The sequence below is a fragment of the Mya arenaria genome, chromosome 5 (genome assembly GCF_026914265.1).
Source record: "Mya arenaria isolate MELC-2E11 chromosome 5, ASM2691426v1".
NCBI classification, from domain to species: domain Eukaryota; kingdom Metazoa; phylum Mollusca; class Bivalvia; order Myida; family Myidae; genus Mya; species Mya arenaria.
The window spans coordinates 30,446,837-30,462,166 of NC_069126.1; the positions used below are offsets into that span (position 1 = coordinate 30,446,837).

The window sequence follows — 15,330 nt, forward strand, 5'->3', positions numbered from 1 at the left end:
ATTTTTACCATTATAATACACAGCTATGCATATATAGGATCTTACATGAGTTGCCATTTAATTCAAACAATTATGAAACAAGTTGAGGGAAGATGATAAAGCAAGCCTTTGGCAAGCCTTATGACTTTCCCGTAACGAGTTACATACATTTTTATTAAATGGCAACGTAGTACGAACTGCCGGCAGTTCATGTTATACGAGGTGAAGTATAAGAAAAGTTCCCGGACTGGTTATATATTGCACAATTTTGACGTCTGACTATGACGATTCTTGCGCCTATGGACTTTTAAGTATTTCCGAGATTAAAGGCCGACTTACTAGGTCGCAGATCTTAATCTGAAGAAGAAATGAAATTTGCCGTCAAGTCGACTGTAAGCAGCTACGAAAAGGGATAGTACGCAGACATTTTTAATAAGTGGGTAGATCGACACTGAAAATGTATTGAATTTAAAGGGCAATACTTTGAAAAACATTGACTAGCATGTGACTAGTGCGAGTTATGTTTATTTGTTATGTGAAAAATGATTGTTTTATGTGTGATTAAAAAGTTATATATGTACAGTCCTATAACAAAATGTTTTTTTGCTTTATTTCGAAGCAAATTAAAAACAATCTAATCTAAAAACTGACAACAGTACAATGGCAGTCCGGGAACATTTTGACTGCATCTCGTACTACACTAGTGTAAAATATGAACATACATTATCATTGTATCACAACCGAAACAAGGAACGTTTTGAAATGATGAAGATATGTCATATACAATAATATAAAATGCCCTTTTTTAACATATTTGAACATCCAAAAAGTACAAATGAGACTTAAGTACAAATTTTAACTAGTCATAACAGTCATGTGAGTTTAAATAGTATTATAATTTAATTAAATAATGCGTTTTTATTAGAACCTATTTTCTGAACTACATAACGAAACTATTTTAATGTATCGAACACTTTTCTAATCCATATCAAAAGGTTTAAATTCAAAAACAAATACCTGTCATTACGAATAACATTACAAATATTCGTGTGTTGTTGTTTTCAATTTTCTTTAAATGTTAATGCTGAAAATTAAATTCATCATTAAAAGATATCTAACAAATTATCAAAATTAAATTCTTAAAGTCATAAAACAAATACATAGGATACAATCTCAGTAAAAGGAAACTATATGTTTACAAATATGTCGCTGTAATGCAGCAGTCACACATTGCCGATTATGGCTCCCTTTGAGGTCAGACAGCGCAACGACACGAAAAAAAGACCGATTACTATCCTCATTGATCTTGAATGGTGTAGCATTGTCTGAACGCAGATGTTTACATTCGAAACATAGTACTACTGACTGGGAATGGTCCGGCGAGGTCTGTCAAGCACTCCTGACAGTTAAGTGCGTCCCGTAACATTCGCAAACTCAGCTGATTTTGTCTAGTCGGATTACAATCGTGAATATATCTTAACGGATTCTGATGTATCGGATCAACGTCGACACTATGTCCTGTGTTGTCTGGACAGTGTCGTATGGAACGGGCATGATCTGGATTTTTTTTCATTGTCGTACCCAAACCCTAACCATGACATGAAACGGTTTTTAACGGATGTCGTCCGTCAGCGACGGTTCACTGTCTAGTCACTGTCGGATCGAGGTCGGAAAAATCGGGACGAATTCGGTCTTCGATGATTTTACCAGGCGAAATATACTAATCGGATCTGGGGCTGTAATCAATAAAGACCTTAAATTTCACTTAATAGAAAGATTTCAATCAATTTGTTTTGATTGGACTGTACAAACAACTGGCCAATTAACTGAATGGAATCACTGAGGCGTGTATACGGATAAGGATAAGTTTAAGAACAATTTTGAATACGACCCCAGAATAGGATTGAGAAACTGCTTAATTGGGACGCTTCCTGAACAAATGCCTGATTGTTGTTGCGATAAGATAAAATATTTTTACAAAATTTAATATTAATTTGAATATTCAGGCAGGAAATAACAGGATCTTAATCAGACTTTGACAATTTTTTAGTTGGGAATGGTCCTATCAAGAACGGCTCTAAAATACTGGATGTGTGACTGATTCAAAAATGCAAATGCCCATTGTGGAAAACAATTATGTCAATAAAAATACCCTTCTTGATAAATGCATGAGCAATACCACATAGTAACAAACTTGTGCGTTTCACAATACAAATATCACAATACTATTTTTTTTAATTAATGACATTGAATGCACGAGAAACTACTAAATGCGTAAACTATCTTCTAATTGCATAATTATGCAGAATATAATACACTCCCCTGTTACAGAAATGGTGTTACAAATAATGCTTTGCTCAATGCTCTATTTCAAAGCGAATATGTATGCAATATGCTCATTGCAAGGTATTGTAGAACTCACATATCTTTTTATACAAATAATATCAAATAAATACTAAAAGAACTATGTACAAAACCATACCAAACACAAACCAATTTACACTAACTGTCAGCAGGAACAATGCCAGAAAATGCGCGGTTTGACACCAACATACATTTTCCAATGCGAACTTAGTTTGTTACATGTATGCAATATGTTCATTGCAAGGTATGTTAAAATATACATATTGTTGCTATTAACACCAATTAAACACTACAAGCACTATGAACAAAACCAGATCAAACATGAAACAATTTACACAAACATTCAGCAAGAAGAATGCAAGAAACTGCGCGGGTATGACCCGACATTCACTTCCCAATGCGAGATTAAATGTTTACATGTATGCGATATGTGCATTGCAAGATATGTTAAAATATACGTACATATTGTTACTTTTAACACCAACTATACTCTACAAGCAATGTGTACAAAATCATATAAAACATGAAACAATTTACACAAATTTTCAGCAAGAACAATGCAAGGAATTGCGCAGGTGTCACACCAACATTCATTTTTCAAAGCGAACGTCTATGATTACATGTATGCAATATGTTCACTGTAAGGTATGTTAAAATATTCATATTCTTACTATTACCATCAATTAAACTCTACAAGCACTATGTACAAAACCAGATAAAACATGAAACAATTTACACAAATTGTCGACAGAAACAGTGCTATAAATTGTGCGGGAACTGTTGTGAAAACGACAAAAAAATAATATCAACACTGACACATAAATCAGAACAAAAGAAAGAGGATAGATACTCAATAGTTACAAACAAACTTTAGAAAAGGAATCAGAAGACAAATATAGGCAAGATATGAAATAGCACATGTATGTATTCGCAAGTATGCATCTGACTATTAAACAGTAACATAGATATAAAATGTAAATTTAAAAATATAATATCTTTGGACTAGGTATGGAGAACAATCATCAGTGAGTATCATTAAAGTGGCTGTATTAATGTACACAGAGTTCATAATACAAAAAAAAACTATACAGAGATGGCAAAGGAGTACCCCCCCCCCTTTCCCCGCCCAACCTCCCAACCTACCTGCCAACATTTAAAGCCAAATTCATTTCGGTTCTAAAGAGAAAGGCGTATATATTTCAAAATATTACACCCTTAGTTACACTCCTCTAACGTGGAATGCTGGATCCGCCCCTGTGCGTTTCCCTTTTTTCATTGAACAAACTAAATTGGATTTAGTTATAATCATGGATATGCTTTACACGGATGGATATTGTTGTTTATTTTGGTGAATTAAATTTTGAATAATATTACCACTTCAAATGCTAATGTTAAACTTATAAAACTATTTTACATCCACGCAAGAGAATGATACAAGTATACTAAGTGGACTATTTTTTATATTAAACACTCTGTTTTGAAAAAATGTAAAAAAGACTGGAACAAACGATTGTATGAAGACTTTAGGCAAGAAAGCAGTGATGCAAAAAGAGACATAAGCTAGAGACAAAACACCGAATGTAAAATAAGATGTCAAAATACAGATTCCACAATTAGCAACGCCATTCATATCACTTATAGCTGCACTCTCACAGATCGAACGTTTAACAACTTTTTAAAAAAAAACTCTTGGAACGAACCAATTTTTGTAACAATCCAAGGAAACAAGTTATATAAGACTGCTATGGTTGTTCGGTTAGCGCAATGGTTAGCGCACTCGCTTCTCACCTAGGCGACCCGGGTTCGATTCCCGGCTCGGGCGCATGTGAGTTTGGTTCGTGGTCACCAAGCCGGACAAGTGGGTTTTCTCCGGGTTCTCCGGTTTCCCCCACAACACAAGACCACACTCTCGCGTAAAATCGTGGCAACGAGAGTGATTAATGTAATGTTGTAACAAACTTGTTTCACAATCGTTGTAAAATAAATATGTTTAAACTAAGACTGCTGACCAAAAATCAGATCGCAGATTTTTTATATATAGTAAGTTCAAAAATTGATGTGTTATGCATTTTGCTTAAACCGTTGGTTTAAGCTATAAAACATTAATTTTCGAACGGAAATATGAAAATATACGATCTGATTTTTTGTCAGCAATCTTATATCATTGGTTTGCAGACATTTACGCAAGATTTTGCTCTTTCCAAGACAAAAAATAAAAAAGTTGTTAAAATGGCCAATCTGTGAGAGTGCAGCTTTAAAGGTTAAATTTATAAATTGGCAATCTAATAATTGACAAATTAGATTTGTATCTCTCATGTTTTCAATTCAGAATAATCTTATCAGTCGTCCACTTTACAGGGTTTCAATATAAAATATTATTATCAAACTTTAGATGTTCAAGTCATGCATTAAATATTGAATAAGGGTGATCTTTAAATATTGAAAAAGACTTAAGATTTTGTACATTTTGCCTTAAGAGAAACGTATATGTTGTTGAAAATGAGATTCATTTTCTTACAGATTGTCCACTATATGAGGAATTAAGGACAATTTATCTTCTTGACATGGACAATATTGTTAACAGTGAAACAAAATGTGTACAGTTGTTGACAGATGAACGAATTCATTGCATATATACATTGTCGAAGTACTTGGAAGTTGTCATTTGAATTAAGAGAGACTTACTTAAACGAAATTAAATATATATATATAATTATATATATTATTGTTCCTGTTTAAAAACTTACAGAGCATGATATATGTAAATGTACTGTCATTATTTATTGTGCATGCATTACATAAAATATACATCACTCTTTGAACATTATAGATATGTATTTTGGGCCGGTGGCCTTGTGTATTATAAAAATAAATAACTATTGTTTTTTATTGTAGTTAAGAAAACAGGGCCCATATTCTCCAACGTCTTGAGTTTTAAACTCAGACTTAGGAAAGCGAATTCTTATATTTCAAAATTATTTGATGCAGTCATTATGGACATAAAATTTGTAAATAATTGTTATACATTGTATTTACAAGTTATATTGTTAGTTTTTTTATCATTGCTTTTTTTGTATAAATTGGTCATTAAAATGAAAAAATACCGGTTTAATTTTTGACTAAAAACGTAATTTAACACGGACCCTGTTAAAAATACATTTTAGGAGTAAAATTAAACATACATTTATACAACAATATAATATAATATTATCATTATATTATATAAAAATAACGTGGGTTCTAATTTTGATTAACAATACAATTTCTCATTAACCCGCCAATAGGTCATAGAGCTACTGTTATTTGATTAAAATGTCTTGTATCTTGTATCGAACATCCGGAAAAGGTTTATTTGAAAGTGCTTATGTGTACTTTCTCTTTGCCCTCGAAATGTATCATTGTATGTTTTGGAATTTTCAAGGTCTGCTTTTAGTTTGATGATTATTAAGTCTAAATGTTAAATTCCCTCAATAGTTCGTACTAATTCCTTAACAGTACTTATCTTATGACACTTTTTCACATTATGTAAGTTGATAGTGTTTCGGTTACTTTTTTTTATTGTGATAGAACAGTTAACTTCTTTTGATACCTCTCGACCACAACATCCAACTTTGTCATCATCTCAAGATATTATCTTCTCTCACAGTTTCATGGTCAAACTTGTCTCCAAAGCAATAACTATATTACTGCACTGGTGTCACACCTGCGTGTGTATCAGATACGGGCTGATAATCTCTGGCTCCCCATACATCTGCCTCTGTAAATAAAGATGACTGCTTAATGTACAGCTGGGAAGAGGTTTGGGGAAATTTAAATAGAACATGTAACTTCCACAAATGTAAAGTAACAAACGCTTATTTTCGTGTTCGACGCAAGGGATCGTTCCACCGAAAACAGTTTTCGTCTGGCATATCCTACGTGAAATAGAGGTCATATTTAGTTCGAATAAATAGACAACAATTTTCGATAGTAAAACTGGAACCGACAAACACATACGAGGGATAATCCAAAATAAGCAGGACTGGCGTACTCATAACAACATTGAGTGGTCAAGTGTAACAATATATATACCGTTTTAACCCGCTAAGTATTTTCTATCGTTTCATGTTATTGCCGAATATGTTTGTATTGCCCTTTTCTCTATATGGCCCCTTTTAAAACCATGGTAACGCGCAACCGGCGCAGTAAAATGCTCAGTTAACATATGTGTAATGCAATTGTAATAACCTCCAACACTATAGCTCAGATAATATTGAAAAACCGCCAAAACGTCATTTGAAATATTTGTGACGTCATATGCAAGTTTGACGTCATTTGAACGTTATATGCGAAAATAAACAAGTATTCCTCGTCAATGTTAACGTCATCCTTTTTAACTTTCAAATCTTAATGGCCCCGGAATGTGCATGGATACATTTGTGATCAGCAGTATATTAAACAAGATAAGAGATTTTAAGAATCTTCCATTGCCGCTCGTGTAAAATAGGTTCGTCCATACCCGAGCGTATGGTGTTTTGCACAAAAAAGGTTTACCGAGTTGCCGCAGAACACCCTGCGCGAGGGTTGAAATGAACATTTATCTTACACGAGCGGCCATTGTAGATAACTTTTCTCCAACCTCAGTTAAAAAAATCTTATTTTATTCGCTGGAACTATTTCGTTCGTTTTGAAAATAATTCGCGTGAAATTTTGTGGTTGTCATACACATATGCGCGCAGTGATTCAAAATATGTAAACAGTCAAAGAGGTCTTTAAATAGAGTGTGCAGCTTTATTTCTTAAATGCAGAGTGAAAACATTTTTGGTGCCATTTCAAACGAGAAATGATTTTAAATATTGGCACAAGACAAGGTTTTCATGGAGCTACAGACGACGGTCTTCAACAAGGGGGGGGGGGGGGGGGGGGGGGTGCGTGATGACAATGCAAAAGCAGTTCCATACGGATACCTTATCATAATGTCCTAGGGCAATAAGGATTTCCAGCATGGCGAAATACTTGGACCTACTTATCTAGGGTGGGAGACAAGTATTTCAGCTGTGCTTGTTTTATTTAAATATATATGAGCTAATCATGAAATATGTCGTTATTTAAGTTGTTAACTTTAGGAATATTCTGTACAATCGGCCAAATATGTATGACAATATGCGATCGTAGTCTACAAGACAACTTACCTTTTAGGACATGCTTTAGTGGAAGCATGATGTTTTCTTCCTCGTTAGTGGCATCATCATCTTGAACCACTGGAATTCCAGTTGTAGACCCAAAAGTCGAAGATGTAGGTCTCTGAGGCGGATTTGGGGAAGTAATATTGGACGAAATTGAAGATCTATCGGACGGTGGTGGTGGTCGTCTGGGTGGAGTTTTCTTAGAAGTGGTAGGAGACCTATATGGCGGAGTTGGCGGCAAAACAATGGACGGAGTTGAATCTCCTACACGGGACGGAGTTTCATCGGTAGTGGCCACCGACAAGTAGCTGATAGGTAGTAATAAAATAATACCGATCAATTATTTTGTAGAGACATCGTTACTAAATGGCTCCTCGTGTCAATGGGTTGACCCGTTCATACAGTGACTACAACGCAAATTTCCAAACCTTTATTTTACCTAATGAATTAAGTGTACCGGTACTAAAAACGATACGCAAAAAAACTTTATTACAAAATCAAAAAAATCATAGAGCAACGCCAATTACTGGTGAGTTATAATAGCAGTCGACAAATACTTTTTAATAAGAAAATCCTTAAACAACAACCTTTGATTTCGAGAAGTTGATGACGCGACAGAAGATGGCCTGTCTTGTGGAGCATTTTCACGATGAGTTGCGTTTCTGCACTGTTAATAAAATTACAATATTACTAATTATTCCTTTAAATATTTCAGTAAGTAAGAACAATGTGCTTATAGATTGAACAGAGAGTAAAAAATAGATGGAAATCGAAGATGTTCCTTTATATTACTGCTACATCTAATGGATACAATAAGAAATTAGTATTTATGTTTCATGGAATTTATCACAAAATTTGTCAACGTGAATAACTGAATTATTGGATATTTCATCACAAACCTTTCTCCATAACACAATTCCGGCAACAACAACAACAACAACAACACCGATAGCAATTACAATTGCCAATATCAAAGTCGGTTTAGCTTCATCATGGCTGGTTTCCTTCGCATCGTTAGTATTGTTTTGTCTTGTTGTTGTGGTTCCCGTTTCCACTTGGTGAGTTGTTGCCTCGGTTTTGACAGCTTCGTGTAAATGCTGGAGGTAATCTAAAGTTTAAAAAATATCAATTATGTACATAGCTCACTTTTTCATGTCAGTTAAAATGGCATAACCCTGCTTCGGGACTAATAAATAATATTGTAGGTTACTTTCGCCTTTTTGTTTTTGTTTCTTATTTCAATCTTATTGCATGTTCAACGCAAATTGAAGGACACTTAATGCACCATAGCCTTTATGAGCCTTCTATGTATTGAGAAATTGTATGTTGATTTCCTAAACCTGATTGTTCACATAAATGTTTTCGTCTGATTCTGAGTCCATATCTTAGACATTGTCAATTCACATGAACATAAAAACAATATCGGAAATGTTACTATTACTTACATTTGCAAACCAATTTGTATTGTGGTGCAGAAAATGACCCCTATTACTTACATTTGCACTAAAATTTGTATGTTGGTGCAAGAATAGGTCCCTATTACTTACATTTACACACTAATGTGTAACGTGGTGCACACAATGGCTCATCGCCATCAGCGAAACAATGGTCACTGCAAGGCGTGCAATAAATGTCCATGTACTCATGAATCCCACATAGTATTAGGGCATCTGTAGAAAAGTTAATACATGCTAAAGATAACACAGCAGTGGTTCAAGATGTCAATGTTTCTAAACGTTTGACATAAAAGGTTATTTACAACGATAGTGTCATCGTCGGATACCTCTGATACACACTACGCTATCCTTTGTTGTGTTTTGTGGGCAATTTGGTTAGGAAAATCTCCTTATCATGAATAATTAATGAGGCAGTTTCATTGGTTCCGCAAAGAACCAGATGCGTTACGGTTGAAAGATATTCTGACGATTGCCGAAGTTGAACCGGGTCTGCCTTCTTAGTACAAGAATATTTGGCAGAAGTCAAGACCACACGGCCACGGAGGCTACTGACACTGCATTATGTTATTGAACAATATTTGAGTTTAACATGCGAATTCGCTTGAAGAAGAGTTGTTTCTCCTGCCTCATGCATATTCATTAAAACGAGATTGTGTCAGTGAATTGTCCCACGGTATGTTTAAAGTGTAACGGAAGAAAGCAACTTGGTTGTCGACGATGAAATAGTGTATAACATAGCAAAATGTATAGAATGTTTTTTGAAAGACTTAACGTTTCAAAACGGTTTCAAAACATAACTGTTCTGTCAGTAACATATCTTTAATAGAAAGAAAACAGGCAAATACACTACACTTGAATCAATGTATTGATTAAAGGCCTTAAGCAAGGCCGAACTAACACACCACCAGTGAGACAACGGTACAAGACACACATGACCATGTAAATGTTGAGGTTACCGCATTGACACGGTCATTAAAAAGAGCAATAACTCAATTGTGATTTAACTTGTATTCGAGAGCTCAATCTCACGTTTGCCCCTTAATCATGGCACAAATAAGGCCGCCCAAACAATGTTAAGCAACATAATATGATTATACAATCATTGTTTGAGGCTCAATTAATTGATAATTATGGACATTAATGAATGTGTAAGATGACGTAGAAACTTCTTAAAGACGTATACGATTTTCTCACACTCAAAGAGTTACCTTTGTTCAGAAGCTCATGTAATCTGTTCGATTCATTTAGGAAGAAAACATGTTCCTCGTCTGTAGCAAAAGCTGGCCATGGTTCTCTGTCTGTAGTAGCTTTTCCAGATAATACTACATACGTTTTAATACCCTCGTCTCGAAATGCACCGAGAATCTGAACCTTTGGGTCAGTCAAGATGATGCTAATCTTAGCTCGTTTTGGCCTTTTGCGGGGATAATTATGAAAGCATTGGATGGTATTGGAGTTCAACCTTGTGGCGGATATTTCATTTCCAGATGCGACGTTGTTGATACTTAGCACTTCTTCTTTCCATTTGATGTCTGTAGAATCCTGTGTAATGGTAATGTTTCTATAGTTGCCGTTTTGTTTCACAACAAAAATTGTTGCAATACTGCCTTCGGGCATATTTTCAATAAAATTTCCCAAAAAATCTCTTGCTTCAATAAACGTTTTTTGTTCGACAGAAGTCTGGAGCCAATTGATGCAAAAGATTGGTGGTTGCTTGACAGATCCTGAAAGGTGGTAAATATTTTAAAGCATTAAAAACAATTCATAAATAAAAAATGAGCCGTTATTTTGACAAAGAATTATTGACAAAAACCTGCAACGTCGATGTAAAGGTTCTGTCTGTGACAAACGCCGCAGAGAATTTTGCATTGTTTTGTTAATACTGATTTATTTGTGCCGGATTGGATATTGAAGACGGCCGTCAGGTAATACGAATCACTCTCAAATCCGTTTCCTATGTAGATAGCAGTACTGGCGTACTTTTTTCTTTGGGGTGTGCGTGTGGGGGAGGGGGGGGAGGGCACGAATATGTACCCCTCGTGGGAACTTTTACCCTTTCAGCAAGTTGAAAGGCGGTCGTTTTACACGTTAATTTATTGCAAATCCTAAGAATGTCGTTTCAACCCGAACCACCTTATAGACATCTACATCTAGGTCTGTGTTATTGAAAGATGCTATTAGCAGAAAATACTACTTAAACCAAAACCAGCTGCTGTATATAATTATAGGTAATATTTGTGCTTTTATTGCTTTAAAAAGTAGAAAAAAAAATAACACACCACTGAGGGCCATATGAAATTATAAGGACCGGCCAGTCAGCCAACGAAAGTGTATTTGGACCGAGGTCGGTCTTTATGATGCCATATGGCCCGAAGTGGTGTGTCATATTTCTTATATTATACCGAACACTGTTTTACCATTTAATAATTTTAAAGCGTCTTTGATGTGTTTTATTAAAAAAATATAATGTTTACTTGCGATATTATATAGTGTCCTATTATATGACTTCATCGGTCCATATTATATTTTTGCGAGGTCCGGACCGGCAGAAAACATGATATGGACCGCTGACGTCATAAAAACATGGATTTTTATTAAAATACATTGCTATACGGACCGATCAACTTTATATACACAAAGAAAGGACACATTTATGTAAGGTATGATATATAATTATAAGTCATATTTGTGCTTTTGTTGCATTAAAATGTACATTAAATATAAAGTCCGTATAGTTTGTATAGTTTGCTCTTTATGTCAACTGAAATCTGACGTTAAATTTCGTTTTAGCAATCATTGAAGTCCAAAAACAGAACATTTTCGGTTAAAAAATATACTTTCTTTTTCTACAAATAAACCCATTCTAATAATACCAAACAAATATGGGGTCACCAGGCATTCAAAATTCACATCTGTGTGCGTCTCATTCCTTAAATTAAATTATTTAATGAATAATATGAGACAAAAATAAACATTTAAAGCTGCACTCTCACAGATTGAACGTTTTGACAACTTTTTTTATTTTTTGTCTTGGAACGAGCCAATTTTTGCGAAAATCCATGGAAGGCAGAACTTTATATAAGACTGTTGACAAAAAATTAGAACGCAGATTTTTATACACAAGTTCAAAAATTGATGTTTTATGCCTATTTCTTAAACCGTTAGTAACGGTTTAAGCCATAAAACATTCATTTTCGAACGGAAATATAAAATTCTGCTATCTGATCTTTTGTCAGCAGTATTATATCATTGGTTTGCAGATATTTACGCAAAAATTTGCTCTTTTCAAGACAAAAATAAAAAAAGTTGTAAAAATGGTAAATCTGTGAGAGTGCAGCTTTAAGGCGTAAGTGAAATGGATATTCTACCTTTATTATAGATCTATACACCACACAACGTCTTGTTTTCCGACATTAAAACAGAAAGAAAAAAAGTTTAAAGAAGTTTAATATAGGCAAAGTTAGACTACAGTTATACTTAAAACTTAAAAATCTTATGTGCCAACATTATGTCAGAAATAGTGAGGTTATCTTTTCGTAAGATATGTTCTTGTATCTATATATAGATTTATATAATTACACAAACGGGTTGTCCAAAGGAATCCCAATCTTTTTTTTAAAAAAGTGCAATGCAATACAGGAATCCCAATTAAATGGAGGTTTAGGACATATTTGGGTATGGGAATTGTATGTTTGTGCAGATGTAAGCAACACTAATGGCCAAGCCTAGGAGCGGGATCATTTATGACAACGGCGGGTAGGTTAAAGGGCTGATGTGGACGATTTCACTAAATACTGCTTCTAACGTGACGTGTTTTGTACTGTTTATTATTGATGAGTAATGCAGGGGCTACGGTCATACTGAAACAGTTACAAGAACACAATACCTTTAACATGTGGTCGGGCAGTTAATAACCAAGAATTGGTCAGTACACTTACCATAAATCACATTAATCCGCCATGAAATAAGAAGCACAGCGAAATATAAATTAGATCGCTTCATGCCAATTTTATGTTAAAAACGATCTTCAATACAATGTGAATGCTACCGGGTATCGGAAAGTTTATCTTCGACTGCGACTGCGCATTTAAACAATTTAAAGCCATATAAGGTATGAAAGGTGAAACAAATCGGATCTACTCGGCCATTTACGACTGATAACAACCTCGTATGTATATGAGCGGTTTACAATGGCAGAATTCTTAATATTTAACTACAGCGCATGTAGATCGCGAAGTGATTTCAATATAGCAGTTAAACCTAAGGACTGGACTCTAATGATTCTTAATTATTTATTATGTATTTTTATTATTATTACATTATCCTGTACACTTCACTGGCAAACGTCGTTTGAAGGACCAAAATTCAAAATGTTTGAAAATCTATTTTTATTTTGTTTTGAAGTTCAATATTTAGCAAGCATTATTCATATATACGTTGCAACTTGTGAAGCTGTATTTGGAGTTGGGCCATTTCTATGAAAGAAGATTTTATCAGATTTCCTATCAAAATGCATTTACGTTTTCACGGAAATGTCTTAATACAAAATGAATATGTTTATGAGTCAAAAGTATCCGAACTACCCAAACAACAGTGTCTTATGCTGATTGCAGCTATTTAAAAAAAGAAATTTGCATTTCTGTAACCAGGAAATAAATTTCATCCACTATTTTCCATTGTTTGTTTTAAATAACGTTCTTATTTCAAAAGATATCATCAAGGACTCTCGAGACATTAGGTAGTCTGGCGCATTTTGACACATAAACAAAGTAATCATGTCGACAGACTTTTTCGAAAGAATGTGAACGCTTTTTGATCCAAAATCTGATAAAATCGTCCTTTGGAAAATTGGTTCGACTCCTTCCTACCCCAAAACATGTCACCAAAAATGTATGATTTACTCCCCAAAAAAGATAATTCCCAAAAACTAAATAAAACATGAACTTTTGAACCGTTTAATTAGACTGCGCACCTTTACAGCAGATGTCGTGTTTTCCTTAAAGTTGAAAAATATTGTCAGATCTTCTTCACCCTGATTCAATTCGCCTGTTAAGCATTTAGTTTACAAAGAATGTATATTTGATGCTGCTACTGATAACGTGAAAGAATCTCACCATTTTAGTAAATTCCCGTGGTATTCAAGCACGTCAGATGTGACCCGACCGGTCGGAGTCGGTACAACAAGTTTTGAAAACCGTCGTCTCTCTGTGCATGTGCACAATGTTCTTGCGGACACCGATGTCTTGTACCACCATTGACAGTCGTAACTACGAAGGATATACAACTTCGTTTTCATGACACGTATTATCTTTGTCAGTTTATTCGTAACGAACCAATCCTTGTTATCGTCATATGAAGGAGCTCATTCGAATATGCTGCCTGCGTTTTTTTTCTCAATAATTCTGCTTATAGCAATATCATATTTACCAGTTCGTGAACCTATTGTCATTTCGACCAAGTCTGATTTTCGGCAAATAGTTCAATCACTTGAATATATAACACATACAAGTTACATTTAAAAAGTAACCTTCCACACGAATCCCATATTCATTTTGTTATCCACGTACACGGAGATTTTCAAAATCCAATTTCCATACTTTTCCTTTCGTTTTCCATGAAATTACAGCCACGCTACCAGTTGCGACATTTATTTGTCAATCAAATTTAAGTGAATGAATTGGCTATGATTCATTTAACCTTGGTTTTAAGTTGAATTATTTAAACACGAGTTCGTGTCGGTAGTTTAACTGTGTGGATTTATTACAAAGTATTTCTGTAGATGTGTTGTAAGTGTCGTTATTTTTTTTTTCTGTGTGGATTTATTACAAAGTATTTCAGCAGATATGGCCTTTATAATGACCAGGATGGATACATTAAGCAGTACTACCCTAGGCCCAAAACAAAGGGTGCGGTTAGCCTAAGATCTTGTTCAAAAACAGGTAAGGTAGGTAGGCTTATCTGTAATTTATATATAAATACATTAAGCTTTATGTAAGAACTTTATTGTCATCATTGGGTTATGGCGTAAAAGTAATCAGCATATCATCATTTATCAGTATTAAGCTGTTTAATATATTTTCAATTCTATGTTTAACCAATGGACTCAAAAATGCGGTACGTTTGGCGCCTAATTCGTAGGTAGGGTCGGGTACCCCAAACCAGACGTATTTTGTTTCAGGCCTTATGCTCATATTAACTATAATTACATTACCAACCTATTTTTTTTATAATGAAATTTTCACTCAATGATCAGCAAAACGACTTTTAGAAGTACAAATAAAAGACATGAAGTCAATTTAACTTTAAGTGTTCACGAGATAAAATATATTAAGATCTTACACTGGAACAAGCATTTTTTTCATTTT

The 15,330-nt window shown here is 34.4% G+C and overlaps 1 protein-coding gene across 2 annotated transcripts; it reads right to left on the reverse strand.

The window, feature by feature from the left end:
* Nucleotides 1–3,444: 3,444 nt before the first annotated feature.
* On the reverse strand, nt 3,445–14,444 carry LOC128235340 (uncharacterized). Of its 2 annotated transcripts, none has more exons than XM_052950156.1 (7): nt 14,080–14,444; nt 10,174–10,689; nt 9,056–9,178; nt 8,408–8,616; nt 8,096–8,175; nt 7,515–7,816; nt 3,445–6,100 (listed from the first exon to the last, which is right to left on the reverse strand). In XM_052950156.1, the coding sequence occupies exons 2-7, from the start codon at nt 10,580–10,582 to the stop codon at nt 6,027–6,029; spliced, it is 1,197 nt and encodes a 398-aa protein (XP_052806116.1). In that variant the 5' UTR covers nt 10,583–10,689; nt 14,080–14,444; the 3' UTR covers nt 3,445–6,026. The 2 variants fall into 2 exon arrangements, with proteins under 2 accessions (XP_052806116.1, XP_052806115.1); XM_052950155.1 differs by lacking the exon at nt 14,080–14,444 and adding an exon at nt 12,904–13,030.
* Between the last annotated feature and the right edge of the window lie 886 nt (nt 14,445–15,330).

Excerpts from the sequence above, each read along its gene's own strand:
- LOC128235340 (XM_052950155.1), bottom strand. The coding sequence starts at position 12,967 with ATGAAGCGATCTAATTTATATTTCGCTGTGCTTCTTATTTCATGGCGG. Across the intron at positions 9,179-10,173 it reads ACATGAGCTTCTGAACAAAG|ATGCCCTAATACTATGTGGG; the intron begins GTAACTCTTTGA and ends ACTTTTCTACAG. Across the intron at positions 8,176-8,407 it reads GAATTGTGTTATGGAGAAAG|TGCAGAAACGCAACTCATCG; the intron begins GTTTGTGATGAA and ends TTTTATTAACAG.